The sequence below is a fragment of the Juglans regia genome, chromosome 13 (assembly GCF_001411555.2).
Source record: "Juglans regia cultivar Chandler chromosome 13, Walnut 2.0, whole genome shotgun sequence".
Taxonomy (NCBI): domain Eukaryota; kingdom Viridiplantae; phylum Streptophyta; class Magnoliopsida; order Fagales; family Juglandaceae; genus Juglans; species Juglans regia.
In genome coordinates, this window is record NC_049913.1 from 760,079 (window position 1) to 779,028 (window position 18,950).

Genomic DNA, 18,950 nt, shown 5'->3' on the forward strand with positions numbered 1-18,950 from the left:
TCATTATCATAGTTATAATCGGATCCTTGAAAGGAAGTGTAGGTTTGTTGGACAAGACACACAAACCAATGCCATAGTAACATTGATTTCAAAGCTTACTTTGGCATAACATAAGCACGAGATTGTGGTGCTTCATACTCGATGGAACAGTCGAAAAGCATAGCGATGGTGATTGTAGAGACGGTTCAATAAGAATGAGACTTGGGAGCATTGCAAGTGGGTTTTAGTGTATGAAGGCAATAACTCTACCACTGCCATGGCAGCAAAGAAAGATGCTTTAAGAGAGGGTGAGAAGTGAAAAAAAGATTTTATTGAGACAAAGAGTTTGGTTAGGAGTTGGGAACTGGAGACTGTGATGTGGAGCTAGGGGTGTAAATTTAAACAGAGAAATCGGACCGAACCGGATTGGACTGGTTGGTCTAGTTTTGAATCAGTCCGATCCGGAACCGATTCCTATATTATGAAAACCGGCCAAAACCAGTCCGGTTTCGGTTCCATAGTTTCCGGAACCGGACCGGACCGGACCGGTTGGAAAAAATATATATATAAATTAATTTTATATATTATACAAAATATTTATATATATAGGTTTTATATATAATATATTAAATTTTACATATAATATATAATTATATATCATATATGAAATAATTTAATATTATAATTTATAAAATAAAAGTTTAATCTTAAAAATGAAAATTTAATTGATCATATGCTTTAAACATAATATATATATTAAATTATTAATAATATTTTATCATAAAAAGTAACATTTTATTATATATTTTTTACATTTAAAAAAAATTGGAAAACGTGACCAGACCGGACCTAAAACCGGTAAAATTGGATGTATCGATTTATGAGGGTAACCGGGACGTAATCGATTTTGAAAAATAAAAAATCGGTACATACCGATTCAGTCATAGATTTTGTCCAAAAACAAACCGGACTGAATCGATTATACCCCTATATAGAGCTGTGGATGAGCGAGTGGTGTAGGAAATGGAGAGAGAGGCATGCCACAATCGAAGTAAGAAAAGATCTGTAGGGTTTTTGCTGAAGTTTACTGGACTCCGATTTTGAACATTTTTTTTTGAGCAATTTTGACTTTGATTTTAATTCCGATTCTTCATAATTGGAGCAGGTGTCAATCGAAATCGATGCCGTCGAAAGTTTTGTCCACCCTTATTTCTTTATTTTCCGTTTATGTTTTATTTTTTTCCATCATGGCTAAAAAACCTAACATTTACACTTGATTTAGTTTGCTTTACTTTTAAAGAAATGGTGGAAGAATCAAAGTACGCCAACCAGGCGCTAGCTCGACAAAAATGGCAAGGGATTCATCCAGGTGCTTATCTGGACAAGTGTACCAAATCCCTTACACATACATTTAGAAATCGTGGAATACCTGTCAAGCTATTTTGGAAGAATAAAACCATTGACTTTGGAGTCCACCTCAGTTGTTCCAATTGCCAGCCTGTCTCTGTCTCTGTCTCTCTCTCTCTCTCAATCCTCGGACCTCCACCAACATTCTTGTGGGTTTGGTGATGCTAATCATAACTTAATGCACTTATTATACTCTCCCATATTTGATAATGTTAACGTATGATAAAAATTAATAAGCAACAAATTTGCCACGTGTATTGTGCGCGGCGCTCGTGTGGTGGCATTGGCAATGGACATCACTGGTAAGTTCTGGCCATTATTGACTTGGGCCCCACCGACTGCTGGCCCATGAATTTTAAAATAAATAAAGGTTTAAGCCGTAAGTTTCGAAGAATCCCTCCCGCCTACGAACCCAATAATATTTGTCCGAACACATATTCCTGCGTTGATGGTGCAAATACTGTTCGTAGTTTTGTTTTGAAAAACCCAGCCACCTCAAAACCTAAGCCATGTCGAACCCCCACGGGCCGCCGAGGCCTCTCCACAAGCAGCGTTCGTGGGCTCCTGATATGCACCGAGACGAGGCGTGGCTTAGACGCAAAGGCAATCACGGCACCGAAGACCGTCTCCGCCGCAACAAGAGCGTCTCAGACGATGATCTGGAGGAGTTGAAGGCTTGCATCGAACTGGGGTTCGGTTTCGGGTTCGATTCGCCGGAGGTGGATCCAAAGCTTTCCGACACTATCCCCGCTCTGGGTTTTTATTACGCTGTTAACAAGCAGTACAGTAACAGCTTGTCGAGATCGTCGTCTTCATCGTCCCTAATGGCCGCTTCCGATAGCGAAAACGAAAGCCCAAGCTCCATAATCGATCAAGGTAAACCTTCGACGTTTTGATTCCGTACGTGGATTCCTGGACTTTTCTTGATCCGACGGCCGTAACTCATCGATTTCGCATTTCACTTTAAAAAAATGGGATTTTTTTTTTTCAGGTGAAGATGCTGATCTGGTAAAGACGAGGCTGAGGCAATGGGCCCAGGTCGTTGCTTGCGCAGTGCGTCAATCCGTTTCAACGTCAACCACCGTGAACCGAAATGTTTGATGAATTGTCTTTCCCCTTTCATACTCAATTTTGTAACGTACAATTATTACTAATTAAAAGTTTTTATTTATTTAATAATTTCTATTTAATTTTGGTCATTCGTGTTCTTGATTTTCTTTGCCAAACAACAATCTTGTTTGGAAGGCTGGAGAATGGGAGGTGAGAGGTACTGAGATGTTTCAACAATGATGTTACTAATTGTTTTAACCATTTTATCTTTTGTTCCTGATGATTTTCATGGTGGATTAATACTAATATTAAATGAATTAACTGAAAATATGCAAGGAAGAAACATGGCAGTGTATATATATGTATACATATATTGTTTGGATGGAATGGAGGAGGAATTCCTATAGGAATTGAACAGTAATTAACTTTGAGAGATAAAGGAGCCGGGGGCATGGAGGGAATGGTGTTCAATTTCACCACTTATTTTAGTTCTGCCCACTTTTTGGACTACATCTTCCTCGTTAATTGGTTGTGTAAATCACATTCTTATCCCTCGTATAATAAGAGCATTGCAAAAAAAAAAACTAGGGACGTAATAATAAAATTACATCTTTAATTCGTTTTTGTATATAGTTTTCACGTTCAAATTATTGTGAGTTTAGCCTATCAAACAAACATATTATACCCTCCAACCATAAAAAATTATTGAAGATCACCATTGTGTAAATATCATTTTTCTAAATAAAAATAAGAGACATACTACAATCCTAAGTCCTTGACATTTAGATTTTAGTATATGAGCTTTGCTACACAACCTCCACCACACTCCACACTTTTTTAAATTTTTAATATTTTTAAAATTTTTTTTTTGAGTTTATTCTTTTTAAATTATTTTAAATTTTTTATTCATTATTTATATAATAAATATTTAATAAAAGAAAAAAAAAATAAAAAATAAAAATAATATGGAGTGTGGAGGTTGTATGAATAGTAAGAGGTTGAGTAGATTTTTTGTTAGCATATATATAGTGCTCATTGCAATTCTTTAATAGTTTGAGAAAATTAATATTAATGTATCATCATTGGTAATTTGAGATGTAAAATTAGAAAATACCCATAATTTGAGGATGGAAACTATACTTTTCGATCCGTAGCTTATCAATTCTTAGAAATATCCTCTCATGCATGCACGCACCTGCGTCCTAATTTGGTGCTGCAACTCTATCCCCCTGCCCTCCCATCTTATCAACCTTCGACACCTCACAATTTTGGAATGGATCGGTTCAATTATATCTAACGTCTGGTTTGTTTTTAAAAATTATTTCATCTCATTTTATTATTATAATTTTCTTAACTTTTAATATAAATTAAAATAAATAATTTAATTTTTTCAAATCTCAAAATAAAAATAATATTAAAAAATATACTCTATATCTGATCACTACACACGTGTATATATATATATATATATAATTATGAAGAATCAAAATGAACAAAATTTGACAATATGGTGACACTCCTGTAAAGATATTTATCCTACAAGTTGGTGATAGATAAAGAGAATTGAGTGAATAAATTTGTGCACCATTGACCTCTATTTATATGCCATCATGCACTTGTTGTCAAAGAGTATAATTATTAGTAACTCAATAGTTTACAAATGACACAATTTTAAGAAGTGACACAACCTTTTAACTAAATTAAAAGGTTATGTTTTTTAATACTTCACTAGTCACACAATCTTTTGACTAAATCAAAAAATTATGTCTCTTGACACTTTCTTAACCATCACTCTAATGAGAATCATCATCATGAAAAGGGTATCATTTCAAAAGGTATTCCGTTTAATAATCACATCCCTTAAAATTACGATAGGTACCTTCCAACAAAGAGAAGTAATTTGCTGTTAATGGCATTTGTCTCTCTCAGTGAAATGTCAGGGACTGAGTTCATGTACCGCGCTAGCTCCAACCATGATTATTTAGAAAAAAAAAAAAGAATAATTTGCACGATGGAAGATGCATGCTAAGAATCACGTCCAAACAATTTGTTCTAACGGGGAAAATAATGAGGGAGAAGGGGATGCATTAGAACTCGTGTCAAAAAGTGAGAGAGAAATAAAAGCGGTTTGTACGTGAGAGCTTGAAATTAAACTTCGTTTGTTTGATGCGTATATAATTAATTAAGTACATTACCTAAAATTTCCGAGGGTAAAGATGAGCATGCAGGGATTCATGATTTAAATTTTAAAATAAAAATAATATTAAAAAAATATATATTTTAATAATATTTTATTTAATTTTTATTTATTATCTCAATTCATTTTATCTTTTTTACGAAAATAAAAGAGAATCTTACATTATTTTTCATGATAAACAAGGAAATCGTGTAGCATGAGATGACGTGCGCAAGTGTTAATTTCCAAATTCCATCCATTATGTGATATTCATGATATGTCTCTTTCCTACTAATTAATTTCACTTGAAATTGATTTGCTTAGGCTTTGAAATCGATTGATTTTCATACGCCCTGTTTATAAAGGCAAAAACTACTCCTCGACATGGATGCGTGATCAACAAATTAACGTCCTACTTCGAATATACCTGTTTTGGCTGGTGGTGATGATGGTGATGATGGCGGTAAATGCGGTGAGTTTCAACGACTCATTATTATTGGATTAAGGAGGGGATCGGATAAAGCAACAAAATATCTTCGCTGACATAAGCCCAAGATATTATCGTTCTGCTGACGTGGCATCCTTCTGATACTTCTGACACGTGTAAAAGCGACGCCATGTGGAGCCTTTATTGGCCCCAACCTAACAACAGCAACACCGCCCCCCCCTCTCTCTCTCTCTCTTTCTCATATTCTTCAAGACCTCTCTGAGGGGAGGGTTTCTCTGCTGATTTACCGTTAAATCTTACGATTTCCAATTTTTATTTTCTCATTTTTTGTCCGTGCAAGAAGAATGGGACACAATCTCCGTCCTAATATTCTGTCGCCGTCACCGGATCCTGAGGCAACGGTGGGTTGCGGGTTGACTCAGACGAACTCTGACTCATCTGCCATCACGGCTGACGCTTGCAAAGAACCTTCACGTCTTTGTAAAAATGCAAGACTGGTAATCTCTAATTTTCTTTTTATTACTATTTTCTTCAATATTGTTTCTGCTTAATGGATGAATTAAAAACTTGTTTATAAAATTTTGAATCTGATGTTTTAGTTTTATATTCTTTAGTAGCATCCAAGAGCTTGAGAGCGGCGTTAATGTTTTTTTTATTGGTTTAAATTGCATGTTCTATGTTTTTTCTAATCTGTAAATTCCCTGCATTTTTAGCGATACTTCTTTATCTTTTGGAATGTATAATTGTGTTGCTGAAAAAAATAAAGAATTATATATTACGTTGCTGGTTTATTCCCCCACGCTTCCCTCTTGGGTTGTTCTCGGCATATAGAGGAAACTAATTCCAAATTTGTTAGTTGAGCGTGAAAGTAGTATTTCCGCGGGGGGAGCATAAATGACTGCACTTCTATTTTAGGTGTCTAAGTTCTCTTTTGAATGTCCTTATTACCTGTGTTCAAAGTAGCTATTTTAACCTGTCGATAGATAATAATCTCGAATGACTCTCTGAACCAATGAGCTTTGACTTAAATGGGTTTTCATTTTCTATTCTGGTTTTGTTTTCACTGCTTGCTTCTCTTAATTCTCAACTTCAGTTACCATCTTGTGCAGTTTAGAGTAGAATTTCTAGAAATATCAATTATTTTGAATGCCCTTGTAGACTTTTATGAGTTTTTTTTCCTGTGAGCTACTATTTTATGTAAGTATTCATTTTTTGATCAGTAAACGGCAGAGAATGGACAAGTATTTTATTGTACCTATTCATTTCAGCTTCAACTGTTATATGTTCTGTATCATGGTTCTTATGGAGTTATGATACTTTCTAGTGTCTTTATCCAATAATCATTTTGTATACGCTATTCCTTTGGTGGTGTCAGAAGTGTTAGTTACAACTTCTACGCTTTTCTTTAAGAGAATTTTCACTTTAGATTAACACAGAGTGTGACATCATTTTGGAGGAATTTCCAATGGAGCCAAGACGACCAGATGAAAAAAATGTTTTAAATCAGGCAGTGACTTATATAGCACGGTAGACAGAGCCTAAGAACGTCAAACCCCACATCCCCTGTGCACAAGCTGGTAATAGGATTAGATGGATGACCAGGTGGTTAACTTCAATGTTTTAAAACACGCTATGAATTTATTAGAAGATATATTAGGTACTCGTATTGCCTGTCAATCTATTAAGATTTTTAATTTGTATGCCTTTTTCACTATTCAGACTACTGAATTACTTGATTGTTCAAGATTGGAGTTTCTAGTTCTTGGCAGAGCCCAATAAAAACTCTAATTTGCCCCCTGAAGAAAAGTTCAATCTGAGATCTCAACACATAGTGGACATTTGCATCAATAGAAGTACAACTACAGAAAGTTGGTAATGAGACTTAAATCCTCACAAGGTTACAACAGTACATGCAAATCATCTTAATTGGCGGTGAGACTTAAATTAAATATCTGTGGGTTGTGAATGCTCAGTACTCATAATGCAAGTAGAGGTGTGAACTTGAAAAGACTGGCTTTGGCTGTTTGCTTGCCTGGATATGATAAACGTTAAATTTAAGGAAAAACTCGAAAGCATGAACATTTTAGTATAATCTTCAGCAATGAGTTGGATATTAAGTTATCCTGTTATTTTATTTATTTTTCCTTTCTTTTTAGAATATTTCCCTCCTAAATGTTAACACTTGACTCTTCCATTATTGGTTGAAAGATATGTATTACTCATTTACTCATATTGGTGCTTTTATAGTTGGGGCCATTGACACAGTGGACAGATGAGAAGCACAGTATGTATCTTGAATCTTTAGAGGCATCGTTTGTTACCGAGCTGCAGCATTCTATGCATATGCGTGCGAGGTGCTTAGAAGATAAGACATTGGGGCCATATCCATCTGAAGAACCTCGAGCCAAAACTTGCAACTCTTCTGACCTGGTTAGGAAGTAACTGATTTGATTATTTAATAAATTTGGTGTGTCTGTGTTGTCTTGTTCAAGCTCCTGTCGTGGTTGTCATATTTTCTTTCCTGATTTTCAGTTTGTGGTTCTACGAGATGGCTGCTGGCAGAAGATCAACTATAAAAGCAACGATTCTTTCTTGGACAGCACTGCTGATTCTCATGTTGTTCTAGATAGTCCATGGATACGCCATTTTACGTCTGCAGGCAAGCGGCGTTGTGTAAGATCTGCGGGCACCCATGAACATGGTGTTCCTTGTGATGAAGGAATTTGCTTAAAAGGGAATTTGCCCTCTGGATCATCAAGAGGTTTGGAGCAGCACTCTCTATGTCACCGACGCCAGCAAGATTTGATTGGCAACACTACAGGTAATTTTGATTTTGTGTTTGCTTTTCCTGCACTGCCCATCCTAGCCTGTTTACTATAGTTTTCGTATGGTATGATGATTTCTTTTAGCATATTAGTATGCTGTTCTATGTGCAAGTTGTGGATGTTCGATTGCTTGTTTATCTTATGGAGTCTTCGGTGTATATTTATGTGAAGGTTGTACTATTATGATTAATATTACATAAGTGTACCTGTACGATTTTGACTAATCATTTGGAATTATATCTTGGATTCAAGCCCTTGTTCCACATAATTGGGTTACAGTGCAGATGAGTTAAGCCCGCAAAAGGTTAGAAAATATACATATCTTCTGAGCGTCTTCTTAGTCTGATTCAAAAATTCTACATACCTTTTTCTTCAGAGCTAGGTGAGGCAAAATAAGGCACTACCAAATTTTAGGGGTGTAAATTTAAACCGGGAACCGGTCTGGACCGGACCGGTCCGGTTGGCAACCCGATTTTGAACCGGTCCGGAACTAGTGTAACTGGAAAACCGGCCAAGCCCGGTCCAGTTCCGTGGTTTCCAGGATGGGATGGGACGGGACCGGCCCAGTTGGAGAAAAAAAATATAAAAATTAATATTATATATATATAAGTTTTATACAAAATTAATATTATACAAAATATTTTATATAATATTAATTTGTAATTTGTTTGATCATATGTTATTAATATAATTATATATAAGATAATGTTATTATAATTTATAAAATAAAAATTTAATCTTAAAGATGAAAATTTAATTGATCATATGCTTTAAACATAAAATATATATTTAAATTATTAATAACATTTTATTTATAGCTATACTAATATATTATATATAGCTAAATAATCACTATACTAAATAATCACATATAAAATAATGATATAGTAATACTAATACTATCACTATAATACTATTACTATAATACTATCAATAATATAGTTATAATAAATTAAACTCACTATAACAACTAACAATTAACAAATACTAATATATAGTTATTCTAATCACTATAACTAATAGTCTAATACTAATATTTATAATAATACTAGAATCTAATACTATATTACTATTAGTAATATACTTTAAGTCTGTATAAATTAGTATATAAATCACTATACTAAATAATCACATATAAAATAATGATATAGTAATACTAATACTAAATTACTATACTAATACTATCACTACAATAAATTACTATATTAATACTATCACTATAATACTATCACTATAATACTATTAATAATATAGTTATAATAAATTAAACTCACTAATATAAACTATAGTTTACTAATATAGTTATACTAAATCACTATAACTAGTACTAATATATAGTTATAATAATTGTTACAGAGATGCTTTCTATATCTAGATAGTATAGCAGATAAATAGCTTGGCTGTAAATAGACTTAACGTGTACCAGCAGCAATAGATAACGTGTACAGTAAAGTAAATAGGTAACGTGTACAGTAAAACCAGCAACAATTAAGCGCTGGGATCACGCTGAACAGACAGTGCTCGGTTGTAACCCTTTTCTATATAAATGAAGGAAAACAATGAAAAGAGGTATTCAGACCAACATTGACATGGTATCAGAGCTTTTACTCTGATTATCGTTTCTCTATGGTCTTTATCCTTGAGAGTTTCTGAGTTGTGACAGTAGGAATTGTTTTCCTTCTTTGTTTATGCACGTTGGTAAGTTTCTAAGTTTGTGGTGAGTGTTTTCTCACACGTCTGTTGAGTTCCGACTTGTGGGCTCGTCACCTTGGCGGCTTTGAGGTTGTCGGCAAGTTCTATGTGGTGGTCTGCCGTGAAGCTGTTCTGGGCAGTGCAGTTTGGTGCTTGTCGGCAGTTTTTGGGTAGTTTCTGGTGGCTGAAGACGTGCGGGTGTCTCCTTTGGTGAGTATCGGCAATTTCCGTGGAGGTTTTTGTGGCGGTCCGAAAGTTTCTGGGTGGCTGTGTTGCAGTCGGCTCTCTCTGGTGGTTTTCCGTAATTTTTTGGGTGAGAATTGGCTCTCCTTTTGTCCGTAAGGTATTTCTCTCCTATACGTTGGCCCCTTGTTTCGTGATTTTGGGCCCTTTATTTTCAATCTGAGCCTTTAATTTTGGGCGTGGACTTATTTAGGACCTTGGGCCCCCCTTTCTTATCATGACTTTGAGACTTTCAGTTTTGGCTTATTTTGGTCCTAATTTGAGTTAGGCTTGCCGCTTATTTGATTGACTACTTGAGCAAATTTCTCTAAGTGCTTTTCATCATGTTTATTGAAAATACAATTGTTCGCTTTATTGGAAAGAATTTTTCTACGTGGGAATTTCAGTTTAAGATGTTTTTGAAAGGAAAAGAATTATCAAATCATATTGATAATTATGCTATGATAATTATGCTAAAGTTCCTACTTATCAATTCAATGGGAGGTCAAGGATGCCAAGGTAATCTCTTGGCTATTGGAGACAATTGAGTCCCACCTTGTGGCCAATCTTCATTGTTTTACTACGGCTCAGACTATGTGGGATTATCTTCACCGTATTTACCACCAAGATCATAGTACTCGGAAGTTCCAATTAGAATTGGAAATTAGTAATTTTAGTCAAGGCAATCTACTTATCGCACAATTTTATTATGGTTTTATTAATCTTTGGTGCGAGTATTCTGTCATTGTTCATGCTAAGGTTCCCACTATGGCACTCGCGGCTCTTCAAGCAGTTAATGCTGCGAGTCAACGCGATTAGTTTTTAATGAAGTTTCGACCCGAATTTGAGCCCGTTCGAGCTGGTTTGTTGAACCGTAATCCGGTTCATTCTTGGGATATTTGTTTGGGAGATTTGTTGCGTGAAAAACAGTGGTTATCCACTTAGATGGGTATGACTTCTGAGAATGTCTTTTATGAGACTGTGAATGTAGCCTATGCATCACAAGGGAGAGGGAGGAACAAGTTGCAATGTTTCAGTTGCAAGGAATTTGGTCATATCGCGCGCAACTGTCCTATGAAAGTTTGCAACTACTGCAAGAAAGAGGGTCATATCATCTCAAACTGTTGAGTACGGCCTCAAAATCGCCAATCCCAAGCTTTTTAGGATGCTGTACAGTCCTCTTCTTCTTATCTGCGCCACCTACTGTAAGCTCTGATTCATCTGTTCTCACACCAGCAATGGTCCAACAGATGATTGTGTCTGCTTTTACAGCCTTAGGCCTACAAGGTACGGGAACTAACTCAACTTCTTGGATTGTTGATTCGGGCACTTCTAATCATATGACTGGTAATACGACGGGTCTCCATGGTGTTTGTAAGTATAGAGGCGCGCAAAATATTCAAATCGCTGATGACAATACTCTTCCTATTACTGCTGTTGGTAATTTGGGCTCTTCATTTCGTGATTTTTTGTCTCTCCTGGATTGTTTACCAATTTAATTTATGTTGGACAATTGGTAGATAATAATTGTGATGTTCACCTTTCTCGTGGTGGTTGTCTTGTGCAAGATCAGATACCAAGGACGGTGATTGCGAAGGGGCCTAAAATAGAACGTTTATTTCTCTTACAGTTTTCTATTTTTAATGTTGGTTCTCTTGCTTGTATGGCTACTGCCAATACTAATGATGTCTGGCATAAGAAATTAGGTCATCTTAATTATGCTGTCTTGACTCATCTTATGAAACATGGTTTTCTGGGCCATAAAGATTCATTTTCTTCTTCTCCTGTATCTTTTGATTGTACTACTTGTCGTCTTGGTAAAAGTAAAACTTTACATTTTCATGCGCATGGTAGTCGTGCTTCTAATTGTTTTGAGATTGTGCATACTGATGTTTGGGGTGTGAGTCCTGTTATTTCTCATGGTTAGTATCGTTATTTTGTGACGTTTATCGATTATTATAGTCAATTCACTTGGATATATTTTCTTCGTTCCAAAGCTAACGTGTTTTCTATTTTCCAAAAATTTGTTTCGCTTGTTGAGACACAGTTTGGTATTTGTATTAAAACTTTATGCTCAGACTCCTAGGGGGTTCTTTTCAAACTTTTCTTCAGCAAAAGAGGATCATTTTCCAGCATTCTTGTCCTTATACTCCTTAACAAAATGGAGTCGCTGAGTGTAAAAATCGTCATCTCTTAGATGTCGTCCGTACTTTATTGATTGATTCTTCTGTACCTTGTAAGTTCTGGGTAGAAGCTTTATCTACTGCTGTCTATTTGATCAATCGTTTGCTTACTACTATTCTAGATTATGAATCTTCATATTTTCAATTATTTGACATATCTCCTGAGTATCAATCCTTTCATACCTTTGGGTGTATTTGTTTTGTTCATCTGCCACCTGTTGAGCGTCACAAGCTTTCTGCAGTCTATCACATGTGCCTTTATGGGATATAGTCCTACTTATAAAAGATTTGTTTATTATGATGCTCATGCAAATAAATCCCGAATCTCACGGAATGTGATTGTCTTTGAAAATCAATATTTCTTTTAGTCTCAGGTTATTTCTGATCCTCCTATTACCCTTCTTTCCGCTTTTGATGATGTGTCTTCTTCCATTAAGCGATTTCAACCAGGTATGGTGTATCATCGATATCTTCTCCCTTCTTCAACGCCCCTTCCAGACACTGATCTGTCATTTAATTCTACGGTTCCTATACCTCAGCACTCCACCAGGGTTACACATCCACCAGATAGGTATGGTTTTCCTCACATCTCGCGTACTGCCACTCTCGACACTATTTTTGTTCCTCACTCTTATACCCAGACATCCACCCAAGCGTGTTGGCAGCAGGCCATGCAAGAAAAAATCCAAGCTCTTCAAGACAATCGCACTTGGAATCTTATAATTTGTCCCTCTGATGTCAAACCTATTGGTTGTAAATAGGTGTACTCAGTTAAGTTTCGAGCTGATAGCTCACTGGACAGATATAAAGCTCGTCTCGTGGTTCTTGGAAACCGATAGGAGTATGGTATTGATTATGAAGAAACATTGACAGTTGTTGCCAAAATGACTACTATGCAGACTATCTTGGCCAGTGTTTTAAATTTCGTACCGTACCGGCTGGTACGGCCAAAATTTTTCGTTTCGGCCGTCCGGCCAGTACAAGTGCTATATATGTTTCGTACCGGCTAAAATACTGGCCGGTACCGGCCATACCGGACTAAATTTCGGCCTATATCGGCCTATATTTCGGTCGATACCGGCCGATATTTCGGCTTTTTTTTTTTTTTTTTTCGTTTTTTCAAACTACAAACTTATTTTTTAACCCCTAATTTAAACTAGACTATTTATAATTTTTATATATATGTATTTATATATAATTTATTTATATATAGACTAATATTTTGGAATATAATTTTTATATATATTTATATATATAATTTATTTATATATCGACTATCCCGAAACGCTATCCCGAAACCGTACCGGTACCGGTACCGAAATATTTCGTTCCAGTGCCTTGACCGGTACGACGTCCGGTACGGTATTCAAAACATTGATCTTGGCACTTGCTGCGTTGCAAGGGTGGTCTCTCCGGCAGATGGATGTGAATAATGTTTTTCTACAGGGGAATTTGAAAGAAGAAATCTATATGTCCCCACCTCCCGTCATGTTTGCTACACCTTCCTCAGATGTTTGTTGGCTACGCTGATCCTTCTATGGACTGAAACAAGCTCCGCGTGCATGGTTTGACAAATTTCGCTCTAACCTGCTTGCTTTTCATTTTACTTAGAGTCAGTTTGATTGCTCTCTTTTTCTTCGCAAGACTTCTGCAGGAATCGTATTGCTTCTCGTATATGTCGTTGTCACTGTGATCACTGGCTCCGATACTGAGTTAACTAAGCAATTACAACAGCATCTCAAGGCCTCTTTTCACATGAAAGATCTTGGTTCCCTGCAGTATTTTCTTGGCCTTGAGGTACAACTTACTCTAACTGGTACGTTGTTACACTAGCAAAAATACACGTTGGACGTTATTTCATTGGGTCGTCTCCAATCGGATAACTCTGCTTTTACTCCATTGGAGATAAATCTTAAGCTTTGTCAGAAAGAAGGAGAGCTTCTATTAGATCCATCCTTATATCAGCAGCTTGTTGGGAGTTTGAACTACTTGACGATTACTCGTCTTGACATTTCTGTTGTTGTACAACAAGTTAGTCAATTTATGTAGGCTCCCCGACATCTTCATTTAGCCGCTGTCCGTCGCATTATCCGATATCTGAATGGCACCTCTACACACGGGTTGTTCTTTCCTCAAAGATCTTCCTTACAGTTGGTGGGGTATAGTGATGCTGATTGGGCCGGATGTGCAAATACTCGTCGCTCTGTTACTAGCTGGTGCATGTTCTTAGGCAATGCACTCATTTCTTGGAAGAGTAAGAAGTAAGACAGAGTTTCCAAGTCCTCTACTGAGTCTGAGTATCGTGCTATGTCTTCCTCATGCTCTGAGATCACATGGCTTCATGGGTTATTGGGTGAACTTGCTTTTCCTCAGCTACATCCCACTCCTCTTCATGCTGATAATACTAGTGTTATTCAAATCGCCGCTAATCCTATCTTTCATGAGTGTACGAAACATATCGAAGTTAATTGTCATTCTATATGTGAATCATTTGACAAACATGTGATTACTCTCCCTCACATTTTCACTGAACGTCAAATTGCAGACATTCACTAAAACTCTTTCTCGGCACCGTAATCAGTTCTTAGTTGACAAATTTATGCTTCTTGATCCACCAGCATCAATTTGAGGAGAGATGTTACAGAGATACTTTTACAGAGATGCTTTCTATATCTAGATAGTATAGCAGATAAATAGCTTGGCTGTAAATAGACTTAACGTGTAAATAGATAACGTGTACCAACAGCAATAGATAACGTGTATAGTAAAGTAAATAGATAACGTGTACAGTAAAACTAGCAGCAATTAAGCGTTGGAATCACGCTAAACAGACAGTGCTCGGTTGTAACCCTTTTCTATATAAATGAAGGAAAACAATGGAAAGAAGTATTCAGAGCAACATTCACACTTATAGTCTAATAAATATTAATATTATTATATAGTCTAATATATTATATAGCTATAATTAATACTAATATTTATTCTAATACTAATAGTTTAATATAGACTATAATTATACTTATACTAATATAGTTATACTAAATCACTGTAATTAATATTAATATATAGCTATACTAATAGTCTAATATTAATACTATTATATAGTCTAATATATTATATAGCTATAACTAATACTAATATTTATTCTAAAACTAATAGTCTAATATAGACTATAGTTATATTAGACTTATAGTTATAGACTTATAGTATAAGAGTTTAGTCTAATTAGACTATTAGTAATAATTTTGATATTATTACTAAACGGCACCGTTGCACCTCCAGTCTCCCAAACCCTAAGACCCGCCCCTCTCTTCCTCACTCTGCCTCTCTACCTCACAGCCTCTCTGCATCTTTGCCCTTTCACGAGGCCACGGCCCACGCCGTTGCACTGTGCACATCTCGCCGTCGCCCCCTCAGCCTGAGTCCCCTCCCTTATGCTGTCGCCCCCTAAAAAACACAGACCCGCTCTCTCGCCATTGCACCTCCCCTCACGGCCTCGCCTCTCGAGCCGTTCCTGTCGCGCACACAACCCCTCGGCCCCTCTCAACGTTGCGCTGCCCTCTTTGTCTCTCACTATCTCACGTAGCCGGCAACCCCTCTCTCACGTCTCTCTGTCTTCGACTGTAATTTTTTTTGGAATAATCTCGGATGTGTATATCATTTTTAATCTCTGTTGGTTTAATTGTTATGGGAACTTTTTTGTTTCAAAGGTTTATTGGTTAAATGGGAACTTTAGACATCTTTGAGAATTTTCGTCTAGGTGTTGCTCGTTGGACTTAATTCCTATACAATTTTGTGCATTTTTTTTTTAGGTCAGGATTGTTTAGAGTTATGCTCCCAGTTGTTAAAAGAAAGCAGAACATAGAAACTATTTTACTTTGGGTTGTCGATTTCAAACACAACAAATAAAGTCTAATACTTCCAAGTTGAGTGAGACTCTTACGTCTGCAATGATATGGTTGGGTTGCGGACTTCCTAGGTATTTTTTTTCTAAGGACCATGTTAGCCTAAAGCTCTGTTTGTTATGTTTGATTAAGCATTTGAGTTGAATGAAAGCTTTCAAGTGGCTTTGCTCCATTGCCTTCAGTCCCATATCTCTTACTTCCAAAGATGAAATCTCCCATTTCTACCAAGTCAAAAATGAAAAATAAAACATCTAGTGAATTGTAAAAAAAACCTACCTTCCAATTGGAGGCCCTTTTGAAAGATTTATTTGCTCTCATACATAGATGGATTCAAGATATTAAAAAAAAAAAAAAAGTTAAAATCATCTTTTTGAGGATCTTTATTTGTCTAATGTCAATAGTGAAGATAATTATTTTTTATAAACTTACTAAACATATTATGTTCTTTTCTAGGAATTTGTATTATAAATTTTTAAAAATTTTTGTGTTTGTTAAATTTACTATTATTATTCCTTTCTTAAATCATTTTTTATAAATTTACTAAACATATCATTTTTCAAAAGGTTTATGCAAATGTGGGGGCAAAGAGCAACCTTTTACCTCTTAAGATAGGATACATTCCCAAGCATTGTATTGGGCTTTCATCCATAAATAGTACTGTTCCCCAAGAGCCCCTGCTTTCATATGTAGTGATGAATCTGGTCTGTAATAATATTCTAGCTAGGTATCCTTTTGATGCAATTTCAGATTCCATGCATTTGTCTTCAGCTATTGGTCTCTCTCTCACACATATATTTGTTCCAAGTTCTAGATTGCTAGCTACTTTCAATACTTCTCTCTCTCACAAATCTCACGCATTCACTAAATTAAAACCAGAAAAACGGACCGAACTGGACCGGAACTGGTAAAACCGGATGTACCAGTTTAGGGGATAATTGGTGCGTAATCAGATTTTGAAAATGCAAAATCGATACATATCAGTTCGGTCCTAAATTTTGTTCAAAACCGGACCGGACCGGTTACACCTTGCCAAATTCTAGTTCATTGGTCACAATAAATATTGGTGTAGTCAAATTCTAGTTCATAGGTCACAGTAAATATTGATTACTTTGCTTTGCTAAAAAAACATATAATTTATAAAAATATTGAGTATAATCTATGAAATCTTTCTTATTCTATTAAGTTAAGGTGGTCACTTATGTCATTAAATAAAATTAAGACTTTTGACACCAAGTGTCAAAATCTTATCTGGGAAGTCACCCTTTAGTTTGCATATTCGGATACTTACGAAATTAGGACTTTTGAATCTTTGATACCCTCTTGTTGCTAGTTGTTTGGTGTAATAGATTAATGCCTCGTGATATTTATTCTGTCTTGTTTGGATTCTTTTCAGAGGTTTCAGATCAGAACTTTTCAGATGAAGACCAAGGAGAGAAGTCAAGCTGTGCATCTGTGATGAAAATGTTGATGAAAACTACAGCTGATGAGTCAAGCAATGTTCAAGTAATAATCTATATATATATATATATATATATTAACTGCCATTTGGTTGGCTTGCCTAGCACATTTAAGTTTGAGATCATGTAATTGTTGGGGAATCATTATTTGGTGACTAACTCTTGTCCCCTCATTAATTTGCCCTTTTTCAGATTGTGCCGTTTGGAAAATTTCATACGAAAGATGCTTCAGCTGTTAATAATGCTTCCTCGGAGAGGAAACAAGGACATTGTGAGCTGCTGTCAGGGCACCCTGAAAGCCGTGTCTGCCCAAAATCTGATCTGCATAATTTTCTAAAAGGGAGCTGAGTTTGTGACTTGGAATTGTAAGTTTGACAGATAACCATCGGCAGTGATACATCGAAACAAATTTGGTAAGCACTGCGGAAGCTTATCAGCAACAAACTTTTTCGACCTCAATGGTGACTTTCTGGTAGAGGATTTGGTGCTGGGGTTAACATGGTGGCAATGCTGACACGTGATTATTCACAAAATTTCAGTAGAAGAAAGGAAAAAAAAAAAAAAAAAAAAAAGGATCAACTTAGATCTAGTATCTATCTTCCATAAGATGTATGTAGTTGAGGAAGTTGGATTATAATTACAATGCTGGTTAGCTATTGGAGATAAAGACTGTCTTTTATTTTCCTATTCTTTTTATAAGCTTCTTTTTTCTTCCGTTTATTTCCTTAATTTGGCGTACTGAAAATGTATTTCAGAGAGAAGCGCTTGATGTTGTGTAACACTGGTCCAAAAGATGAGACTTTCTAGAGGGTCCAGAGGTTATCTTTAGCAAGGGATGCGATTTTCCATTCAGTTATGAGGCGGTGGTTCTAGACTGATCTCCTCCTTTGTCAGGATGAGATTATCCAAGATGAGTATAACTGTACAATAGAATTTTCATTTTTTTACACTGCCCGGCGGCCAAGGGTAATTCAAGTATTCTCAAACACTAGCATTATTATTTTTTATTTTATTATTATTTTTTACATATATTTTTTTAATATTCATTGCTTTTTACTTATTTTTTTTATTACTATTTAATATTTTATTATTATTTTTTTACTACTATTCACAACACTTTTCAGATATTCTCATTATTTAAAATTAATTGAGTTAGTTTAAATAATGGAATACTTAATTACTATTTATTATTTTATTATTATTTTTTACTTAATTTTTATTACTATTTATTATTCTATTATTATTTTTTATTATTATTTATATAATATTTGAGATCACTCTACTGTTCAAACGTAACTACGTTGGCAATGTCTCCACCGATGCTGTATCAGCAGGCTGTTGGTTCCCCCATGCAAGTAGGAGAGGAGAGCGTAGTGATCACGTCAAATGGTACTAGCATACGAAAATCTGGATAATTTGTCTTTGATAAAGTTGTCATATATATATATATATATATATTTTTTTTTTTTCCTGTACAAAATAAATTTATTAATAAGAGCCAAACACCCAAAACAACAAATGTAGCACAAAAATTAAAAAACAAAACAAAAACAAATAATCGAAGAAATGGTATTGAATAATTGATTTCATCTCATAGATAACTATT

At 35.5% G+C, this 18,950-nt stretch overlaps 2 protein-coding genes across 2 annotated transcripts; both read left to right on the forward strand.

The window, feature by feature from the left end:
- The first annotated feature begins 1,785 nt into the window (after positions 1–1,785).
- Positions 1,786–2,566, forward strand: LOC108988884. The gene is made up of 2 exons (XM_018962268.2): positions 1,786–2,262; positions 2,378–2,566. The coding sequence occupies exons 1-2, from the start codon at positions 1,896–1,898 to the stop codon at positions 2,485–2,487; spliced, it is 477 nt and encodes a 158-aa protein (XP_018817813.1). The 5' UTR covers positions 1,786–1,895; the 3' UTR covers positions 2,488–2,566.
- A 2,707-nt stretch (positions 2,567–5,273) lies between these two features.
- Positions 5,274–18,026, forward strand: LOC108988883 (cold-regulated protein 27). The gene is made up of 5 exons (XM_018962267.2): positions 5,274–5,557; positions 7,308–7,490; positions 7,593–7,881; positions 17,281–17,390; positions 17,537–18,026. Exons 1-5 carry the CDS (start codon positions 5,405–5,407, stop codon positions 17,690–17,692), a joined length of 891 nt encoding a protein of 296 aa, XP_018817812.1. The 5' UTR covers positions 5,274–5,404; the 3' UTR covers positions 17,693–18,026.
- Positions 18,027–18,950: the final 924 nt, after the last annotated feature.

Bases quoted from the DNA above. Each gene is read 5' to 3' on its own strand.
- LOC108988883 (XM_018962267.2), top strand. From the start codon at position 5,405: ATGGGACACAATCTCCGTCCTAATATTCTGTCGCCGTCACCGGATCCT. The intron at 5,558-7,307 runs GTAATCTCTAAT...GTGCTTTTATAG, and splicing joins TTTGTAAAAATGCAAGACTG to TTGGGGCCATTGACACAGTG. The intron at 7,491-7,592 runs GTTAGGAAGTAA...CCTGATTTTCAG, and splicing joins CTTGCAACTCTTCTGACCTG to TTTGTGGTTCTACGAGATGG.
- LOC108988884 (XM_018962268.2), top strand. From the start codon at position 1,896: ATGTCGAACCCCCACGGGCCGCCGAGGCCTCTCCACAAGCAGCGTTCG. The intron at 2,263-2,377 runs GTAAACCTTCGA...TTTTTTTTTCAG, and splicing joins AAGCTCCATAATCGATCAAG to GTGAAGATGCTGATCTGGTA.